At 46.1% G+C, this 22,971-nt stretch overlaps 1 protein-coding gene across 3 annotated transcripts in view; it reads right to left on the reverse strand.

Annotated features, from left to right (window-relative positions):
• Window positions 1–2,901: 2,901 nt before the first annotated feature.
• Window positions 2,902–22,971, reverse strand: part of IDO2 (indoleamine 2,3-dioxygenase 2) — a 65,120-nt gene continuing 45,050 nt past the window's right edge. For all 3 annotated transcript variants that reach the window (XM_062212972.1, XM_062212971.1, XM_062212970.1), the window contains 3 exons: window positions 22,706–22,757; window positions 4,673–4,821; window positions 2,902–3,470 (listed from right to left, as the gene is read on the reverse strand). In XM_062212972.1, the coding sequence (XP_062068956.1) occupies window positions 3,115–3,470; window positions 4,673–4,821; window positions 22,706–22,757 (557 nt within the window). In that variant the 3' untranslated portion in view covers window positions 2,902–3,114. The remainder of the gene's footprint in view (window positions 3,471–4,672; window positions 4,822–22,705; window positions 22,758–22,971) is intronic.

The raw sequence follows: 22,971 nt of genomic DNA on the forward strand, positions 1-22,971 counted from the left end.
CCACTTCTCTTTCCTCCTTTCTTCCTCCATCAGTTTAATTTCAATTTTAGTCCTGATCTGGAGGCAACTCAAAGCAGATTTCAGACTAACAGTGAGGGAGGGGAGTTCAGTCAGTGAGCGTTCCCGCGGTGATCCTGTGTCTGTAAGTCATGTGGTCTCTGTGTCCTCCCAGAGCTGGCCCAGGGGCCACAGAGTATCCATCACATGTGAGCCACCCTAGCCAGCTGCGGTTTCTTTACTGTTTCTGTTTGCTTTGTACATCACCCTCAGTTTCATTAAAGTCTAATTAAACTTTGCAAACCAGTCCCAGCCTCAAGGTTAAAAGGAATCAGGTGATTGTTCGGCAGTTAAGATGCCCATGTGCCATAGTAGAGAGCCTCAGTTAGAGTCTCGGCGCTGCTTGCCAACTCCAGCTTTTTGCCAGCATGCACCCTGGGAGGCAGCAGGTGACAGCTCCAGTAGTTGGGTTCCTGCTGCCTATGTAGGGGCCTGGGATTAACTTCCTGGCTTCCAGCTTTAGCTGGGCCCAGCCCCAGCCATTGCAGACATTTGGAGAGTCTCCTTATCACGGGCAGTGGTTAGACACGTGGGCAGCCAAGGTGAAGTTGAATCTGCAGGGGTTAGAGCATCAGGAATGCAACCCCTCATCCCCAGGTGAAGATGTGCCCCCTCTTCCCCAGCCTCCGACCATTGAGATTTTGTTTTCATGAAGAGACATTTCCTGCCCGACGCCCAGCGTGGAGAGCCTCTGGCTGTGAGCTAAAGCAGGTGGTCAGGGAGGTGCCCTCTCCTCTCAGAAGCTGCTGCCGCAGCCTCCAGGCATCCCTTCCCCTCACTCCTCACCATCATAATGCAAGGAGCACCGCCTCTCTCTACTGGAGAGTACAGGGAGAGTGTGTCAGGTGCCACACCTTCCCATCATTCACGGGCTCCCTGGGGAAGCTGTGTCAACTCGGGCTGGGCAATAGTGCCCAGATAAAGGTGTTCAAACATTATTCTGAGCATTCCTGGGGAACAGATTTTTTTAAAATTTTAAATAAATTTATATAAAGGGAAAAATTGCATGTATTTTATATATACAGATGTTAAGAGCATAAGGAGAGGGCAGTGCTGTAGTGTAGCAGGTAAAGTCGCCACCTGCAGTGCCAGCATCCCATATGGGCATCAGTTCAAGTCCCGGCTGCTCCACTTCTGACCCAGCTCCTCGCTAATGTGCTTGGGAAAGTAGTGGAAGATGGCCCAAGTGCTTGGACCCCTGCACCCACATAGGAGACCTAGAGGAAGCTCCTGACTCCTGGCTTTGGATTGGCCCAGCTCCAGCTGTTGCGACCATTTGGGGAGTAAACCAACAGATGGAAGATCTCTCTCTATTTCTCTCTCTCTCTCTCTCTTTCTCTCTCTCTCTTAATTCTGCTTTTCAAATAAATAAAATGAATCTTAACACACACACACCACACAAGACCAAGACAGCATGTGGAGAGAAAGGGCTTTTGAGATGGGGCAACTCTCACCTAACCAATATTCAAGAAGACATTGCCAGACCCCTGCTTTTCCTTGGTCCATTCAGACTCTGAAAAGATTCTTCTCTTTGAATTACAGGAGGAGAAGTAGAGGCAGGTGCAGGGAAGAACATGGGTGAATGTCTCAGGGAAGCTCTTAGCCCTGGTGTGTCCCATGCCTCAACTTTGTCTGACCAAACCCTGGGGATATGAGACAGTAAGATTCCATCAGTACCCTGGTGGAAGACACCAGCTTATGTCTTCTTACCAAAGGGCCCTGAGAGGTGACAGCAGTCAGAACTCTCCCACCCACTGGCACTGCAGGGTGGAGACGGTTGTGATGGGGGCTGGGCAGATGCTGGGAGCCAGCCTTGTATACAGTACCCACATCCTCCTAGGAAATGAAGGGAGGGATAAATGTTTTTCAAGTGTCATGATGCGACCTTGCTAGCACCATATATACTTGAGAGAAAGAGAATCAGAGAGAGAGCTCTACAATCTGTCGGTTCACTCTCCAAAGGCCCACAATGGATGGGCTGGGTTACGTTCAAAACCAGGAACTGGGAACTCAATCCAGATCTCCCACATAGTTGGCTGGAACCCCATTACTTGAGCCATCATTATTGTCTCCCAGTCTTTATTTGCATGGAGTTGGAATCAGGAGTCAGACTCGGGAATCGACCCCAGGCACTCCGGTGGGGCATGTGGGCAGCCTGACCCATGTCTTAACTGATAGGCCAAATGCCTTTCCTGGAAGACATTTTAGACAGGATGGGGCATGCCGGATATCCAACACAACCAGTGTTCATGGGGGCGGGGCCTTTGTAACAGATGCTAGCTTGGCGAGAACTTTCTCAGTGGTCTGACACTCTGGCACTAGCAGGACCAGTGGAATTTTGATGCTGTCTCAGTATATTTCTGGGTGCCTGGTGGAGGGCGACCCTACCTTAACAGAATTTACTCTAAATTGATGTGACTCAAGATTTCTGGTTTTCTACTATCAGGCTGAATGAGATCTTGATGTAGAAACAAAGTCAATAAAAACAGCGGCATTTCTCTACATAACTAAACATGGCAATTTAGCATTTGCTTCCAAAGGGTCAATTCACTCATTTTGCAAACACAGAGTTTTCAGTGTAAAGAGAGAGACTAATTCTTCTGGAACTAAAGGAATTAAAATAGAGCTTGCAAGTCTATCCACCATGTGGAAAATTCTCTTCTATGTCATGAACCATTTCTTCTTCACTCGTGACTTCCAAGTCTTTACTGTGCACATCCTCTTCCCTCTGCATCTCCAACCTCCTGCCACAAAATTCAGGAGGAAGAGAGCTTCACTAAGCTCTGAGCCAACGCTTAGTAGGAACTCAATAGATCATTACGGGAATTTGCTTTGCTAAAGAAATCAAGAAGGTGATCTGTTTATTGGCAAATGTATTTGGTTGTTGCAATTTAGGTGTTGGAAGAGAATGGGGCACCCCTATCCAGTGAAATCTGAGATGATGACAGCTGTCCACGGAGAGCTGAGTGAGACAGGCACGGGGCTGAGGTCGCTTTCGCACCCGCTTTCTCTTGCCCTCCGCAAGAGCTGTGCACGGCTGGGGAGCAGGCAAGACGCTCAGCCACTCGGCTGGAGGATCATCTCCAAGGTCCTGTTCCTGACACTCTTCAGGAAGCTCATAACTTGAGTTCCGCCCGTGCCCCTGTCTTCCAAAGCCCGTGGTGGCCCGGGGAGAGGGCTCGACCCCCTGCTCTTTGCTCTCGCTGCCGCTGTGACAAGATATTTGGTTACTATGGTGATGTGATAGCTACGAAGCTCTGCCAGGGTCTCCAGACACTGGTTATAGGCTGTCCGAAGGGGGCCGTGGCCAGAGGACAGGACGTGGTCCCTCAGTGAAGGAGCCGAGTGGATGTCTTCTAGGAAGGCTCTATGAGAAGGCGGCATGTAGTCTCTCATCCTGCACAGGAAATCAGCTGAAAGAGAAAGCGCAGGGCAACATCAGAGCTGCACGCGGAAATCCAGGGCCGCCTGCCCTGCTCTCCTGGAGGTGGAGCACCAGTCACTGTTGCTGGTGGCCTTACCCAATATGCTTGTCCGCACCAGGCTCACCCACACAGCCTCCCAAACTTCAACACTCACATGCGCATTTTGGACTGTTGACAGTCAAAGCAGCAAAGACGTTCCGGATAACGGAATTGGAATCAGACCCGTCAGCTGGCCTACAGATATTTATCATCGGCCAAAGGAGGGCCAAATGACCAGCTGCTGGCCACTGTGAGGGGTGTCCCCAGACGTAAAAGCCTGCCTTTAAACTGATCAGCTAAGTATTCCAGAGGATTTTGTTTCCTGAGCACTTTCAAAAAGTCGTGCTCAGGAGGAGAGAATTTATAGGGCGTAGAAGGGCCGAGAGACAAAGGATGAACAACTGTTGCAGTAACAGGCTCTGGAAAGCAAGTTGTTTAAAAATGATAGCTGTTTGCAGACAGTTCATTGCATGCTTAGTGCTAAGTGTGGTCAATCAACTATCAACCTCACCAAACACACAAATCCATGAAAAATTACCCCAGTTCTAGAGAATGGACATTTGGGGGTGACATGGGACTCCCTCACCCAAAGTTCCAGTGATTTCTCCCCCAATCCAACTGGAAATCTTTGCAAGAGGAGGTTCCTTTTTTGCATCTGGTAAGCCCTTCGTTTGAGGCAGGCAAATCTCAACCTCTGAAGCAACAAATTCATCATCTTGTCTAAGTGGGTTTCTCCAAAAGTTTTATCATTGAGGGTGGGTTTCAGTGGAGAAGGTGAGGTCCAAGGGTGGCCGGCTCCAGGCTCACCCACATGGCCTCCCAGGCTTCAAACTCCAGATCTCACCTCCATTTCAGAAGACAGAGCCACTGCCCAGGAACCCAACCCCAAATCAGCGAACAGCTGGGAATTCAGAAACATTTTCAAATTTGGAAATGAAAGTAGGTACCACATGGAGATCAGCTATCAATGGACTTGACACAGTAACAAAAGGAAAACACACCACTTCCTGTTTGACGGGAAGTATGGACCTTATGGCATTTTCCTCTACCCTGGTTTTACTGCTTGCTTAAAAACACCTCTTTGTTTACCCTTCCTTTACTCTTTAAGAAAATAAAAAAAAACAAAAGCAAATTTTTAAAAAGTAACTCACCGCTTTCCTGGCTGTGGCGAATGCCTAAGAACTCATCCATGGCGTGGAGCACGGTGCTCTGAGCCGCACTCCCCCCCGAGTACTGCAGGGGTTCTTCTGAGACGCCTTCGTAGATCAGTCCCATGGGCATTGCCGGGTTATCTTTCCATCTGCACGAGAGGAGACGTGAGAGGGCAGAAGGGGTGCTGGGGCTGGTGGTGGACACAGAGCACGCGGAAAGCAGGCGTGACTTCAGCGGCGGTCGTCCAGCGAGGGACGGATGCTGGACACGTACTCAAGCACTGCCTGACTCAGCCCTGTGACAGCCCTAAATCACCTCCCTTCCACTCTGCACCAAGAGGATTCTTCCAGAGCAATGTAGCATCATGTGCGCTGGCTCCGTGCTGTCCTCCCTGAGAGAAGTTAGTGCAAAGATGCTGTGGTAGTGGATGACCGGGAACGACTCAGGGGCTCTGGCAAACCTTCTTCACTTCTTCTGCCACTCTCCAGCCTGACAACCTGGCAGCTGCAGCTCCAGCAGCACAGCTTCACACACACACACACACACACACACACACAGATGTACACACATGTGTGTCCACATGCATGAACACACATCTGCACACACACACAGCATGTCTATATTCAAGCACATATGTATGCGTGCACATATATGGGCACACACAATGTGCATACACACATGCATGCACATAGACAGGCACACACATGATACACACAGGTGTACATGCATGCACACACACAGATGTACACACATGTGTGTCTACATGCATGAACACACATCTGCACACACACAGCATGTCCACATTCAAGCACATATGTATGCGTGCACATATATGGGCACACACAATGTGCATACACACATGCATGCACATAGACAGGCACACACATGATACACACAGGTGTACATGCATGCACACACACAGATGCACACACATGTGTGTCTACATGCATGAACACACATCTGCACACACACACAGCATGTCCACATTCAAGCACATATGTATGCGTGCACATATATGGGCACACACAATGTGCATACACACATGCATGCACATAGACAGGCACACACATGATACACACAGGTGTACATGCATGCACACACACAGATGTACACACATGTGTGTCTACATGCATGAACACACATCTGCACACACACACAGCATGTCCATATTCAAGCACATATGTATGCGTGCACATATATGGGCACACACAATGTGCATACATACATGCATGCACATAGACAGGCACACACACACACACACACCTTTGCCCTTCCCGGAAACAATCATGGTGCTAAACTGTCACATTACATTGTCAGTCACAGGTGGTGTTTTCTTACTTTGGGAGAATGCCTTTGTCAAATACTTGGTTGGCCACAGGTGTTGAGATTACGGGTGAATGACACGGGTGCCCCAAAGAGAGAACACAACAGAGGCCATGGTCAGGGAGATGCAGAAGGGCTGGAATCTGGGGCTCTCAGTCATGTCCAGGTGAAGTGGGCTTTCACCCCTTCACCTCCTTCCCCTTCCCTTCTCTTCCTCTTCTGTCTCCTCCTTTCATTATTTTCTGAGTCACCCCTCCGCGCTTTCTCTCTCCATCTAATTCCCTCGTTCCCTTGAGTGTGACTTTGCTCAGCAGTCACAGTGTGTGTGGGTGACTCCACAATAGCACAGAAACAGTCACAACAAGAGCACGATCCATTCGCATCTACAACTTGACAGTTTACAAAGCACCTCTCGGGATGTTTCTCTCATTTGGCCTTGTGTGAGTATATAAGGGCACCTCAAAGATTTCATGGAAAACGTAAGTAAAAGATAAAGTTTATTATGGTGCAGAAAAATCTTTGACATTCATGCATAGCCTTTGTTCTGGTAATACTCATTTTCATGAACTTTTAAAAAGATGTCTTGTGTGCATGGATTTCAGAAAAATATTTTTGCGCCAAAGTTTTCAAGAGAGCCCAATAAGAAAGTCTAGTAGTCACATCTGGAGTGAGCACCTGAATGGAGTAAGGGAACAGCTGATGCATAGCAGGTCTCAGAGACCAGGCAAGGCAGCACAGAAAGGCACAAGGCCACCTGGAAACTGAATACCTGGCCCCCTAGCTGGGGGGACTGCCTGGGGCAGGAGGAGGCGTGAGCAGGGGAGCCCCAGTCCCCGGTAGAGAGAAATCCGTCCCCATAGACCAGGAGAGCTCCCTGGAAAACTCCCAGATGCTTCAGAGAAGGAACCTGCACTTTCCACTCCCTCTCCATCCTCAGAGCACAGGGAGCCGCAGCGGCTTCTAGCTGGACAAAGGAGTCACTGTAGGAATCCGCACTGGGCTAGTAGACAGAGGTCTCTGCAGGTCTCCTTCCCAGGGGCCCTGCCGACGTCTCTGCCCCCTGGCAGGAAGACTGAGCCTCACAGCCGCAGCTGGACCCAGTAGCACCTGCATGAGCCCAGCACCCCAGCCCATGCGGCATTCTGCACCTCAGGGGACAGCAGCCGCAGGACAACTAGGATATCCAGCCCTTGGGACCCTGGAGAGAAGGAGATGACCCTCTTCCCTGCTGCCTCCCCTTCCACCTTCCCTCAAAACATTGCTCGCAGCCGCCTGAATCTGTGTGATTCAGTCAGGGTTCCCACGGTTCTGCCCCATCTGCCCACAGAGGCTCAGAGCTGCCTGTGCACTGGGGACAGTTCTTGCAGCAGGGTCTGAGTGTGCAGCAGGGAGTGTCCCCACACTCTGTACAGTGTTCTGGGGGGTCAACAGGCTCAGAGCAATGAGCTCGGAATGGGTAGTGCACCCTCCCCACTCCCAACAGCAGCAGAGCTAAGAGGCTGCAGGTTGAGGTCCATGCTGCTTGGCTCTCTCCCACTGACAGCAGCAGGGGATTTCTGCACCTTTTGCACCTGGGCATCATTCTAGGCTCTTCCCCTCCCACATGTAGCAGCCTGGGTTTCCAGTCTTTGCTCAGTCCAGGTCTCAGCGCTCTCCCTTGGATCCAGCATGGGTTTTCTCTGTCCCTCCCAGCACAACTCGTTGCATGCTCACTTGCGACTCTGGTTTAGATTTTTTGGGCCACACCTAGCCCAGCATACAGCTCCATTACTGGGAGTTCTGGGTATGGATTTCTGTATCCTGCCCAGGTCCATCACGGATCTCAGGGCTCCAGTCCCGTCCTCCGAAGCTGCCCGGTTTCTTTACCTCTAAAAGGCTAGTGTGCTGCTGTTTGCTCATGGCTATGGCCTGGCATTCCTGTACCTCTCCTGGCTCAGCATGTAGCCCACAGAGAGGGGTCTGGGGATGCTTGCTCTGCTGTCTCAGAGCCAATGCCACTGTCGAGAATCCAGCCACTCACCCAGACAGCGTCCTGGAAACTTGCCTGCCCTGCTCAGCATCAGAACTGCTCTTGGGGCCCTGGCGTCCAGCAGTGGTTGGGAGTCTTGAGCCCAGCCAGCTCCCAGAGTGGGTACTGATCTCCAGCTCCAGCTCTGCCTGGGAACCTGTGTGTCAGGCTCATCTGTGGCATCAGCAAGGACCTGCTCCCAACACCCGAGATCATGATTCCAGTATCCCCTTGGAAAGACAGTTGGGGACCTGTCAATGGTGATCTGAGCAATTGCTCTGGGACCCTGGGGCCCAGGAGCATTCCAAATCCCTACAACTGCTGCGGACGAGTATGGCAAAAACAGGTGTAGGGAGATTGTACTGTGGAGGCCACCTAGAACGAAAGCTGAAATAGGCAACCACATCCACACCTAAGGGCACATCTTCAGAAAACTGCCTTCAGTCTGTGAAAATCATCCTTTACAAGGAAGAGAAATAACTGAACCCCAGATCCTCCCCCAAAATCAACATAGGAACACAAGAAACATGAAAAAAACAGGCAGTGTTATTCCTTAAACAAACACAACAACACTTTAGTACCAGACCATGAAACAAGGGAGACCGATGTAATCCCTGAGAAAGAATTCAAAAGAATAAGTATAATAAGGGTACTCAGAGATTAAAAAGGCTACTGATAAACAGTTAAATGAAATTAGGAAACCAATGCATGATATGAAAGAGGACTTCAGCAAAGAGAAATAAGTCTTGGGACTCAAACACAAATAGTAGAAATGAGTCAAATACAAGATGCAGTGGAAAACCTCAACAACAGACTAGATCCAGAAGAGGACAAATATCTTATCCTGAAGACAGGCCTTTGAAATATCTCAGACAGACCAGAAGAAAAAAAAAAAGAATTGAGAAGAACGTAAACAATGTTCAGGGTCTCTGGGATACCATCAAACAAACCAACATTTGAGTTCTGGGAGTCTCCAAAGGAACGGGAAAAAAAAAAAAAGAATGGCTTAGAAAGTTTGTTCAGTGAAAAATAGCAGAAAAATTCCCAAATTTGGAGAAAGATACGAACTTCCAAATGTAAGACACTCAAAGGAACTCAGTTAGATGTGATCAGAAAAGAACCTCACCACGACACACTGTAGTCAAACTTTCAAATGTACAACAACACACAGAGAGAATTCTGATTTTTGAAATGTCAGGTCACATTGAAAGGATTTCTAATTAGATTAACTAGAGAGATTTTGTCCAAGTCCTGAATATAAAATTATCCAACCAAGAATACTTTACGGCCGGCGCCGTGGCTCAACAGGCTAATCCTCCGCCTTGCGGCGCCGGCACACCGGGTTCTAGTCCCGGTCGGGGCACCGATACTGTCCCGGTTGCCCCTCTTCCAGGCCAGCTCTCTGCTGTGGCCAGGGAGTGCAGTGGAGGATGGCCCAAGTGCTTGGGCTCTGCACCCCATGGGAGACCAGGAGAAGCACCTGGCTCCTGCCATCAGAACAGCACGGTGCGCCGGCCGCAGCGTGCTACCGCGGCGGCCATTGGAGGGTGAACCAACGGCAAAAGGAAGACCTTTCTCTCTGTCTCTCTCTCACTGTCCACTCTGCCTGTCAAAAATTAAAAAAAAAAAAAAAAAAAAAAGAAAAGAATACTTTACCTAGTGAAGTTCTGTTTCATAATTGAAGGAGAAAGAAAGACTCCAAGACAAGCAAACACTGAAGAAATTCACTACCACATGACTAGCCTTACAAATGATACTTCTGGGCCGGCGCCGTGGCTCAACAAGCTAATCCTCCGCCTTGCGGTGCCGGCACATGGGGTTCTAGTCCCGGTCGGGGCACCGGATTCTGTCCCGGTTGCCCCTCTTCCAGGCCAGCTCTCTGCTGTGGCCAGGGAGTGCAGATGGAGGGTGGCCCAGGTCCTTGGGCCCTGCACCCAATGGGAGACCAGGATAGGCACCTGGCTCCTGGCTTCGGATCAGTGCGGTGCGCCGGCCGCAGTGCGCTACCGCGGCGGCCATTGGAGGGTGAACCAACGGCAAAAAGGAAGACCTTCCTCTCTGTCTCTCTCTCACTATCCACTCTGCCTGTCAAAAACAAACAAACAAACAAACAAACAAAAAAAAAAAACAAATGATACTTCTGGACGTACTCCATACAGAAACTAGGAAACGTAATCCTCATTAGGAAAGAAGTATGAAAACTACTAGAAAAAGAACAAAAGATATTCAAAATAAACAAAATGAATTCTAAAGGAAATATGGCAGAACCACATCATTACTTATCATTATAAACCTTAAATGTAAATGGACAATTCACCAGTTAAATATGTAGATTGGTTGAATGGATTTTTAAAAAAAATATGCTGGGGCTGGCACTGCGGCATAGTGGGTAAAGCCACCTGGGTAAAGTGGGTAAAGTGCCTGCATCCCATATGGGCAGAGGTTCGAGTCCTGGACGTTCTACTTTTGATCTAGCTCTCTGCTATGGCCTGGGACAGCAGTAGAAGATGGCCCAAGTCCTTGGGCCCCTGCACCCGTGTGGGAGATCTGGAAGAAGCTACTGGCTCCTGGTTTCAGATCAGTGTAGCTCTAGCGTAGCTCCAGCCGTTGCGGCCAACTGGGGTGTGAACCAGTGGGTGGAAGACCTCTCTCTCTCTCTCTCTCTCTCTCTCTCTCTCCATCTTTCTTCTCTGTATAACTTTCAAATAAACTTCTGTATAACTTTCAAATAAATAAATAAATAAATCTTTAAAAAAATATGCTGCCTACAAGAAGCTTATTTCACCAGTAGAAACACACACAGATTGAAAGGGAAAAGATGGGACAAAACATTCCATGCAGGTGGAAATCAAAAGTGAACAAAAGTAGCTATACTTAGATAAAATAGACCTTAAGACAAAAACAGTTGAAAGAGACACGATCACTATCTAATGGCCAAGTGATCAGTTCAACAAGGAGATATGATCACTATAAATGTGCAGGCACCTAATGTGGACATACCCAGGTGACATACCCAGGTTTACAGGTATGTAAACCTGGGTATGTTTATAGATCTAAAAGGAAAGGGTACATTTTAACACACTACTATTGAGGGACTTCAACATCCCAGATTCATTAAATGAGCAGAGCAACTAGACAAAACAACAACAACAAATAGTTAATCTATACTATAGATGGAATGGATCTAACAGAGTTACAGAATATTCACCCTTTAGTTATAGAATATATGTTCTCATCAGCACGTAGAACATTCTATAGATTGAATACTGGGCTATAAAACAAGTCTCAACAAATTTCTTTTTTTAAAGATTTATTTATTTGAAAGACAGAGTTACAAAGAGAGGTAGAGAGAGAGAGAGAGAGAGAGAGAGAGTCTTCCATCCACTGGTTCATTCCTCAAATGGCTGAAGTGGCTGAGCTGAGCTGATCTGAAGGCAGGAGCCAGGAGCTTCTTTTGGGTCTCCCACATGAATGCAGGAGCCCAAGGACTTGGGCCATCTTCAGTTGCTATCCCAGGTGCATTAACAGAGAGCTGAATAGGAAGTGGAGCAGCCAGGACTTGAACTGGCACCCATATAGGATGCCTGAGCTGCAGGCTGGGGCTTTAACCTGTTGCAACATAGCCTGGGCCTCAACAAATTTTTTAGAAAATTGAAATCAGATAATGTATCTTTTTCTAACTATGGTGTAGTAAAGCTGGAAATTAACAAGAAAAGAAATTCTAGAAATTATACAAATACATAGAGACAGAACAACATGTTCCCAAAAGAGCAATAGGTCATTGAAGAAATGAAAGGGGAAATTTAAAAAGTCCCTGACTAATGAAAATGTAAATACCATGAATAAAACTTATGTAATACAGCAAAAGCAGCACTAAAAGGAAAGTTTATGAGTAAGTACCTACATCAAAAAAATGGAAGAGCATCACATAAATAACCTACTAATGCATTTAAAGGACTCAGAAAATCAAGAACAGACCAAATACAGATTTAGTAGAAGAAAAAGAATAATAAAAATTAGAGAAAAAATAAGATAGAAATTTAAAAACCCTCAAAAGATTAATGGAATGAAGAGTTGGTTTTCTGAAAAGATAAACAAGATTGATCAATTGCTAGACAAGCTAAACAAAACAGAGAAGACTCAAATCAATAAAATCAGAGATGAAAGAGATATTATAACCAATACTTCAGAAACACAAAAAGTCCATTAGGAACTGTTAAGAACAACTAAATGCCAAGAAATTGGAACATGTGCAAGAAATGGATAAATTTCTGAAAATATATAACTAACTAAAGTTGGATCATGAAAGCACAGAAAACCAGATCAAATAATTGATGATGAAACTGAATCATGGCCGGCGCCGTGGCTCACTAGGCTAATCCTCCGCCTTGCGGCGCCGGCACACCGGGTTCTAGTCCCGGTCGGGGCGCCGGATTCTGTCCCGGTTGCCCCTCTTCCAGGCCAGCTCTCTGCTGTGGCCAGGGAGTGCAGTGGAGGATGGCCCAAGTGCTTGGGTCCTGCACCCCATGGGAGACCAGGAGAAGCCCCTGGCTCCTGCCATCGGATCAGTGCGGTGCACCGGCCGCAGCGCGCCAACCGCGGTGGCCATTGGAGGGTGAACCAACGGCAAAAGGAAGACCTTTCTCTCTGTCTCTCTCTCTCACTGTCCACTCTGCCTGTCAAAAAAAAAAAAAGAAAAAAGAAAAAAGAAAAAAGAAACTGAATCAGTAGTAGTCTCCAAACAATGCAAAACCTAGGACCAGATAGTGTCACTGATGAATTCTATAAAACTTTGAAGGTAACACTAGCACGAATTCTTCTCAAACTGTTCTGAATGTTTGAAAGGGAGGGAACCCTTCCAAACTCATGCTATGAGGCCAATGTTACCTTAATTTCAAAACCAAACAAGGATACAACAACAAAAAAAGAAAACTATGGTTCAATACTTCTGATGAATGTTGATGCAAAAGTGCCCAACAAAATCTAGCAAAGCAAACCCTATAATACATCTGAAAGCTCTTTCACCCTGACCAAGTGCAATTTACCCCAGGAATGTAAGGATGGTTCAACATACACAAATCAACAAGTGTGGTACATCACAACAGAATGTGAGATAAAAGTCATATGATTATCTCAATAGATTCAGAGAAAGCATTAATAAAATATAACATCTACTGACAATTAAAAACCTTAAACAAAGTAGGCAGAGAAGGAACATATCTCTGTACAACTGAGGTTATATATGGCAAGCTCATAGCTAACATCATATTGAATGGAGAAAAGCTGGAAATATTTTCACTAAAATCTGGAACTAGACAAGGATGCCACTCTTCTTCAATATAGTTCTGGAAGTTTGATCTGGAGCCATTAGATCAGAGAAAGCATTAAAAGCATACAAAGAGGGAAGGAGGAAGTCATATTATCCCCGTTTGTAAATGACATTAATTCTATATACAGGAAAAACCTAAAGACTCTACCATGAGACCATCAGAACTGGTAAGAGAACAAATCACCACACAAAAATCAGTAGCATTTTTATGCACCAACAATTATCTTACTAAGAAAGATCTTGTGAGAGCAATCTCATTCACAATAGCTGTAAAAAGAAAATAAATGCCTTGGTATAAATTTAACCAAGGCTGTGAAAGAACTCTACCATGAAAATTATGAAACACATGGAAGCAATTGAAAAAGACACACAAAAATGGAAAGGCCTCTCATGCTCATGGATTGAAAGAACTGATACGATTAAAATGCCCATACTACCTAAAGAGATCTAAAGATTCTACACAACTCCCATCAAAATATCAATAACGTTCTTCACAGACTTAGAAAAAACAATACTAAAATTCATGTGGAAACACAAAAGACCTAGATTAGTCAAAGCAATCTTGACTAAAAACAAAGCCAGAGGCATCACAATACCAGATTTCAAGATCTACTACAGGGCTATTGGATGCAAAACAGCATGATACTGGCATAAAAGTAGACACATAGGCTGATAGAACAGAACAGAAACCCCAGGAAGGAATGCATGAATTTCCAATCAACCCGCCTTTGAAAAGATGTTGAAAACACATTCTGAGAAAGGACAGTATCTTCCATAGATGGTATTGGGAAAACTGGATTTCCTCAAGAACCCTACCTTACACACTAAGCAAAAACCAATTCAAAACAGATCAAAGATCTAAAGGTAAGGCCTGAAACCATGAAACTACGAAAGGAAAACACTCCGAGACATTGGTATAGGCAACGGTTTTCTTTACTAAGACACCATAAGCACAGGCAACAGAACTAAAAATAAACAAACGAGGTTATATCAAACTAAGAAGCTCTGCACAGCAAAGGAAATAATTATAGTGTGAAGAGACAACCTAAAGAATGAGAGAGGAGAATGTATTTGCAAACTATGCATCTGATAAAGGATTAATATCCAAAATATATAAACAGTTCAAAAAACTCATAAACAACCTAACAAGCAATCTGGTTAAGAAATGGGCAAAGGAACTGAACAGACATTTTTCAAAAGAAGAAATACAGACAAACACACAAAAAGATGCTCAGGATCACTAGCCATCAGGGAAATGCAAATAAAAACCATAATGTGGTATCATCTCACTCCAGTTAGAATGGCTACTCCTGAGAAGTCAGATAATAAAAAGTGTTGGTAAGGATGTATAGAAAGGGAACCCTAATATACTGCTGGTGTGAATGCAAATTAGTACAGCTGTTATGGAGAGCAGCATGGAGATTCTTCAGGAGCAAACCTGAAGATAAAGCTACTATTTGAGCCAGCTATCCTGCTTCTGGGAATATAGCCAAAGGAAATGAAGTTAACACATGACAGACACAACTTCATCCTCACATTCATTGCAGCCCAATTCACAACAGCAAAGACATGGAATCAACCTAGATGTCCATCAATGGACGAATGAGTGAAGAAAATGTAGACAATATACATGATGGAATAGTACCTAGCCCATCCAAAAGGAGCCTTCCATTTGCAGCAAAATGGATGGAACTGATCATAATGTTAAGTGAATTAACTCAGAAAACAAAGAGCGCATTTGTCCCATGTGTGGAAATTTATACATGTGTGTGTCATATTTAGATATTTGCAATTTGCAAGTGTGTCTTCACCCTTTAAATAACATATGTAATATATGTGTTATATATATGTATATATGTAAATATAAATACACGCATACTATTTACAGATGGGAAAATATGGCAAAATACTTTTGCACAAAAATAAAGTTATCTTTTATTCATTTTCCACAGACTTTCGGAAGTGCTTTCATAGATGTGGGGAGGTATCTATCGTCTTATTTCATAAATAAACAAAACCTCAAATCAGCTGAGTTTCAGGGATCACATAAAGACTGGTGACACCAGAACTTGAACCCCGAACTTATAATTCTGTATTTTCATTTTCCCAAGAACACCATATGTGGATTTCTATTTTTACTAAGAAAAAAAAATATCTTTTCTTCTTATGGCCTGGAGCAAGTTTCCTTTGCCACTACCACAGTTTAAATAGCAGATCTCCACTGATGTTTCACCTTCCTCCTGTGATTCTGCAAGTTATTTGGCTCAAGGGAAGGGACCCACACACATCACAGGCACACACGACAGCACAGATGGCGGCTCTGCTTGCTGTCCATGACCCTTCTCAAATCATGCCCTGCGGTTGCAGATGCTGTAAGGAGTGGTTATTTTCTTTTGGGGATGTTTCGAGTTTTCTCTGGATGAGCAGCAGAGTGGCCTTTGCAGTTGGCGCAATGTCCCTTTGGAATAAGACAGGGTGTGGGAAAGCAGGGCAGGGGCCCAGGTGGCAGGAGCCAGGAGGAGATCCAACGTATAGAGTACTTGTAGATGAAACCAGGCCACAGCTGTTAGAGGGAAGGCCTCGATTCAGGGCAGACGGAGAATTTAACCTCAGCTTTGCTTTGTATTGCTTTGTACAACTTATTAACCTCCGTGTACCTGAGTGTCCTCATCGGCGTAATGTTAGTATCTTCCTCCCTTACTGGCTTCCTTACTGATTAGAATACTGCCTGTTCAGTGCTTCTAACATACTAAGCATTCAGCAGTACTTGGCCATTTTCACACCATTAATCAGAGCAAGTTGGAATCCCTGCTCCTCCTCTGACTACTTTCTGGCTTTATATCTTTCTGGGCCTCAGTCTCCCCAATTTATATTTGTCTCCTACAGCTGTCGGAGGAATGAGATGGACTCCAGGGCGGTTCTGTGATTTGTCCAATGTGAGGACCCGGGTCTAAGAACATTTCTGAACACTTTATGGGGAAGAAATATGAGAGACACGACTGCTGTCGGGTGAGAGATGGACCAGACACACGGGGACACTTGCTCAGATGTCCTCACACGGGGACACTTGCTCAGATTTTCTCTGTACTCGTGTTATGTCTCACACAGCGGCCTCAGTCTCTTTCCTGCTCCTTCCCATCTTGAATACTTCTAAAGGTTGGACCCTCACGGAACTTAATCCTAGTTTCTCACTACTTTCATTTCCCAAGTGACCTGATGCAGGGACTTAAAAATTCAGACTGTATGAATGAACACCCCTAGCCAGACCACTGCCTACTCGACACCTCCACAGGAGCAGACACACCTCCAAGTTGATCAGATTTTTCCCTCCCCTTTGCCAAACCCCTTCCACCCATTTTCTTCCCCAGCGGAATAAAGACAATTCCTCTCTATCAATGGTTCTGGCCAAGGGACCTCAGGATCATCTTCAGCTGACCCTTTCTCTTTGATTGCGTGTTTAATCCACCAGCTAATTCTGTCATCTGTAACTCCGATCTGCATCTGACCATTTCTCAGCCCCTTTCCCACAACCACCCTGGTCCAAACCACCACCCTGGACTGCTTCAGAAATACTTCCCCTCTGTCCATCCGGGGTCTGAGTTTCTGCTAAGTGGTATGTTTTCCCCTCTCAGCAGCTACAGTGGTGATTTCATACTTAAGACAAATCTCAGAGCTTGCCAACACTGCCTATCATACTCAGGAAAAAAGCCGACATCCTCTGCCTATGGGGACATTTCAGACAAAGATGCTGCCAGCCCAGGGTCTTCTGCACTGCTGTCCTGTTGGCTTGGGACCAGAATCTGGGTGGCTCACGCCCTCACTGCCTGCAGTGAGGACAGCGTGTGGCAGTTAGGCGGCTGTCCCAGCTGCTGCGCCCCTATCCCTGCTAAGGCACCTGTGAGGACAGCTCAGGTGCTTGGGCCCCTGCCACCCACATGGGAGCCCTGGATGGAGTTCCAGGTTCCTGGCTGGCCCTGGCCATTGCAGTCATTTGGAATATCTATGTCTGACTGTTGCTCCCTCTCTGTAGCTCTGGTTTCAAATAAATAGAATACATCTGCTTTTAAAACATGGCACTTAGCTGTGTGGCATTCTTGGATCATAACAAGTAAGTGAGAACGCTGGTCACCACACCCAATGCTCTCAGATCCCTGTATCCAACTCCACATTTTTCTATATGGCTTACGTAGCATATGTTGTATGATGCTTGTCTTTAATAGATGTGTTTATTCACTGTCTCTCCTCCATTATTAGCATGTAAACCCCTCCGGGATCTAAGTCGCCAATTTGTTTTAAAGCTCTATTCTCAGTACCCACCATGGTGCCTGGCCTGTGGTGAATGCCCACTATGTATTTCATGAATGAATAAATGAAAAAAAAAAAAAAAACCACCATTCTGTGAATCAGAACTACATACTCAGAATATGCAGCTCCAAGTGTATTTCTTAAAAAGGCCTGGGGCTGTCTCCTGGAGCCATCAGCTACCTCAAATGGCCAAAACACATTAATCATCTCTTTTTCAATGCCCCACCCTAAAAAGAGTATGTCAAAGTCACGTTGGAGGTGACAGAGAAATCACCAGCATGAACCCCTCCCCTAAAAAAAAAAAAAAAAAAAAAACATTGCTCCCAGCCCCTCAGTCCCAGGCTGCAGTGTTTGAAGGAAAGGAACCATTTTCTCTTTAAATCTCGGCAAAGTCAAGGTTATTTTTAGCCTTTGTTGCCAGGCATTTCTAGCAACCCCAAGAAAAGGGGAAGTTGAAACAGAAAACATCAGTGAGATGGCATTCCTTTCTGCAGGGCTGAGACGTTCTCACAGGAATGTTCTGTGAGTGGCGCTTCTCATCTACGGATGGCACCTCTCAACCTTCTCACCTACGGACGGCACCTCTCAACCGTCCTAAGTAAACATACTTTGAAACAAGTAAACAGAAGACAGAACAAACACAGAACAAATCGCAAACAAATCGCCCTCCTGGGAATTTTTAACAACCCAGATGTCTTGGTCATCTATGCTTATCAGCGCACCAAGGATTTGCTACCGGCCACGTGGCTACATGGGATATATTTTTTTCTTTTATTTTTAATATTTTTATTTATTTATTTGAAAGGCAGAGTTACGGGGGTGGGGTGGAGATAGAGAGATCTTCCATGCACTGGTTCACTCCCCAAATGGCCACGACAGCCGGGACTGGGACAGGATGAAGCCAGGAGCCAGGAGCTTCTTCCAGGTCTCCAACATGGGTGCAGGGGCCCAAGCACTTGGAGCATCTTCCACTGCTTTTACATGGGACAATATTTTGAAGATCAGAGGGAAGGCATTTATGTGGATCACAGATAAAACATGTCTCTGACACAGAATTTCTTTCTTTTTTTTAAGATTTATTTACTTATTTAAAAGTCAGAGTTACATAGAGAAGGAATGGAAGAGAGGGGGAGAGAGAGAGGTCTTCCATCCACTGGTTTGCTCTCCAATTAGCCGCAACGGCTGGAGCTGCACTGATCCAAAGCCAGGAGCCAGGAGCTTCTTCCCAGTCTCCCATGTGGGTGCAGGGGCCCAAGGACTTGGGCCATCTTCTCCTGCTTTCCCAGGCCATAGCAGAGAGCTGGATTGGAAATGGAGCTGCTGGGACTCAAACCGGTGTCTATACGGGACATCAGCAATGCGGGTGGCGGCTTTACCTGCTATACCACAGTGCAGGCCCCCAGAATTTATTTCAAATAGTCAACTCTGATATCCATGCAAACATGAAGATCTTAGAATGTACATTTTGCCCTTATCAGATACTTCTGATGTTAGGTGTAATCAGTTAATTTATTCCCTTGAATGAATGATTTCCCAAGATTCAAGTGCTAATTCCAGACTGTTATTATTATGAGATATTGTGTCTATCAAAATCCTATATTACACAGCATGGCAAAAGCAACTAGACAATCATAATCAAGGTTACTCTTGCGTTGACCTTCAAATAGGAAGATTATCTTAGGTGAGCTGAATCTAATCACGTAAGATTCTTAAAAGGAGTCCGAGGCCAATGTCGTGGTGTAGCAGGTTAAGTTGCCACTTCAGACAGCAGCATCCCATGTCAGATTGCTAGTTCAAGTCCTAGCTGCTCTTCTTCCAATCCAGCTTGCTGTTAATGTGCCTGGGAAAGCAGCAAATGATGGAATGATGGCCCAAGAGCCTGGGCCCCTGAACTTCCTGGCTCCCAGCTTTGGCCCAGATCTGGCTATTGCAAGCATTTGAAAGATATATTCCCCACCCCCCTCTCGCTCTTTCTCTCGCTCTTTCTCTTTGTCACTTTGCCTTTCAGGGAAATAAATGCTTTTTTTTTAAAGAAGGAGAAGTCAGGAAGTCTCAAAGTCCTAGCAGGAGTAGGGGTATCACTGCTGAGAGGGGGAGCACATGGAATGTGTGAGGTCCCTGGGTGCTGTCTGACAGCCAGCGAGGAAACAAGGTCTCAGCCCCAGAGCCACACATGAATTTGGCAGCCAGTGCTTCCCCAGGTGCTTAGCTCACAGCTTAGCTTAGCAGACACCTTACTCCAGCTTCGGGGGCAGAGAGCCCAGTTGAGCTTACCTGGTCTTCTGCAGAACTGTGAGAGGAATGCTGTTAAATTTGTGGTTAACTTGTTATACTACAATGCAAAACGAATATATACTCAGAGAGCATAGTGAAACACAAAGAGATTTTCCAGGCATGGGTGGGTTTGAAATCCCAGTCTATTTCTGAATCTAGTGCAGGAATTACAGCATGATAGCATGAACTTTTAAAAGTGGCCCTTATTTTCCTTGTCTAATTCTAAAAAAGGTAGAAATAAAGCGCTAAATTCTGATGCAGTGACACCTTGACAGTAGAGACTCCATTTTGGAGAACCTGAGACTCCATTGTGGGAAGGTGCCCCCAACACCGTGAGACTCTGTTCTGAAACTATGATCTAAAACAGTTGAACAGTAATAGTCCACTACATCACACTTGGCAGAGCACAGAAACCCCCTAGCATGATCGTTTAAGCTTGGAAGTGGAAAGGCTGTACCTGGGTTAATGATAAAAATGTAATTTGTCTATGTCCTACATATGATTAAAACCAATACCTAGATTAATGTCAGGATTATAATTAAAATTGTTAAGATTGTAATTGGTACTGTCAAGATTATAATTGATACTAGTTTCACGTAGGTTTTAGGTCAGCTTGACCCCAGTAACCATGTATTTTTCCCGATCCTAGCAACCATGTACTCCCCTCCCGATTTTGCAGTTTTTGGCTTTATAAACCCTATTGCTTTGGGCTTCAGGGTCGAGAGTTCTTTAGGGCATGAGCCCACTCTCCACCACCGGCAATAAAGGACCATCAAAGTTTATCAATGTGTGGAGCTCCTTTGTTTACACTCGCTCAGGTACAACATTGAAACTCATTCCTCATTGTATTTTGTTTATTTGAGAGGCAATAAGGCACAGAGACAGAGAGAGCTCTCCCATCTGCTCTCACTCCCCAAAACCCACAAAAGCTAGGGCTGGACTGAGGCCAAGGCTGGGAACTCAATCCAGGTCTCCTATGTGGGTGGGAGGAGCCCAGCTGCATTGGCTGGAAGCTGGAATCAAGAGCTAGAGGAAGGTATCGAACCCAGGCACTCTGACATGTCATCTGAGTTTCTAAACCATTGAGCCAAATGCTTACTCACTCCCTCCGCTCTCCCCCCCCCCCCTTTTTCTCCCAGAAGCTACATACCCATCACTCTCAAGTTACTCGATGGAAGCCTTGTTCCAAACTATTCCATATGCTGGTCTTTTTCTATTTGTGGTTCTTTCCTTTTCCGTACTGAGCAACAACGGCAACAACAAAACTTCCCTCCCACCAGCCTGGACTCCCCGTCAACTGCCTCACACTGTAGGCCTACCCAATACGGAGAAAATACTTAGCACATGCCTTTCCTCCTTTCGTGTAGCAGTGGACCATGTCTATGATCAACTTGGCACACTCAGGCCCAGCCTGGTGTTCTGTTGACAGCACTTGCGGCATCTCCAGGTTAGCCAGGTGGCACAGTAGACAACACCTCACCCATTCACTGACTCTGCCTTTTGTGCCTCGCCATTGAAAAGAAGCCAGCTGAACGTCCCCCAGCTAATGTTACTAGGAAGCCAATGTGGCTCCGATTTGTCGAGTTAGCAATGAGTCATGTGTTTAGGAGAAGCCATGCATCTAGGAGTAGGGTTCTCTGCCTGGAGAAATGTTAAGGGATGTGACCAAAGGGTGTCCAGGAATCTGAAGGAGGGGGGAAAAAAGGTTTGGGATAGTGTCTTAATTCATTCCTTTTGCTACGACAAAATATCTTAGGGGCTGGCACTGTGGCGCAGTGGGCTAAGCCTCCACCTGTGGTGCCAGCATCCCATAGACATGCTGGTTCTAGTCCCGGCTGCTCCACTTCCGATCCAGCTCTCTGCTATGGTCTGGGGAAGCAGTAGAAGATGGCCCATGACCTTGGGTCCCTGCGTGGGAGACCGGAAGAAGCTCCTGGCTCCTGGCTTCAGATCTGCCCAGCTCCAGCTGTTGCAGCCATTTGAAGAGTGAACCAGCCAATGGAAGACCTTTTCTGTCTTTCTCTCTGTCTGTAACTCTACCTCTCAAATAAATAAATACAATCTTTTTTAAAAAAAATCTGAAACTGGGAGCCATGTGTAAGTACCGGAAATGTATTTCTCACAGTTTTAGAAGTTGGAAAGTCCAAGATTCAAGGCGTTGGCAAGTTCTGTGGCTGCTGCGGGCCCAATTTTTGTCTCCAAGAGGGCACCTTGAATGCTGAGTTCTCACACGGTGTAAGGACAGATAGACAAAAGGGGAAAGAAGGCCTGCCTTGTCGCCTCCAGCCCCTCTATGTGGTAGAAACCCCATCCACAGAGTGCAGGTCCCACTTTCTGATATCCTCCCCTGGTGACTAGGTTTCAACACAGAAATTGTGGAAGGACCCATGCATTCCAACCGCAGCAGGGGGCTCTCCCAGGAACTGAGGGGAGAGCTCTGAGCTGCCATCTCTCCTTCCACCTGCCTGGGTAACGGGGAGGGGGGCCACAGAGAATGGACGTGCAGGGCAGAGTCCTATGGGTGGCACATGAGGCTTTTTACTTCCTGTCCAAGGGCAGGATTCCAAGAAAAGCGAATGCAAATGGGCCTCCTGTGATGGTGTAATGAGGCTCTCTCTCTGAACTCAAGTTCTCGGCCCTCAGTGGCACTGGTCACACAGGTGGTCCCCCACTCATTTTCTTGGAGAAGCAATTACTTTGCCTCTTATCCTAGGAAGTTTCTGCTATCTCCCATCTTCAATTAGGAAAATGCTACAGAGGCTTCACCTAGGAAAACGATTGAACTATACTCACCCAGAGAGAAAGATCCGGATGACTGCATAAAATACATCTGGATCTACATAATCTGGAAAAGCAATCAAAACGTGAACTTTACTACAGGCAAAAAAGGCAATTGGCTCCATGTGTGTTGGCCCTGCAGCTCTCCTGGGGCTGCTGCCTCTATCTGATGTGCACACAGGACTGGAAAGAAAGGGAGCAAAAGGAGAAGGAATGTTCCTTTTTGAGGTCCCTTGCACTACCGTGTCCAGCACTTTTAAACTATTCCATGTGCTGGTCTT

Source organism: Lepus europaeus, chromosome 16, assembly GCF_033115175.1.
Source record: "Lepus europaeus isolate LE1 chromosome 16, mLepTim1.pri, whole genome shotgun sequence".
Taxonomy (NCBI): Eukaryota; Metazoa; Chordata; class Mammalia; order Lagomorpha; family Leporidae; genus Lepus; species Lepus europaeus.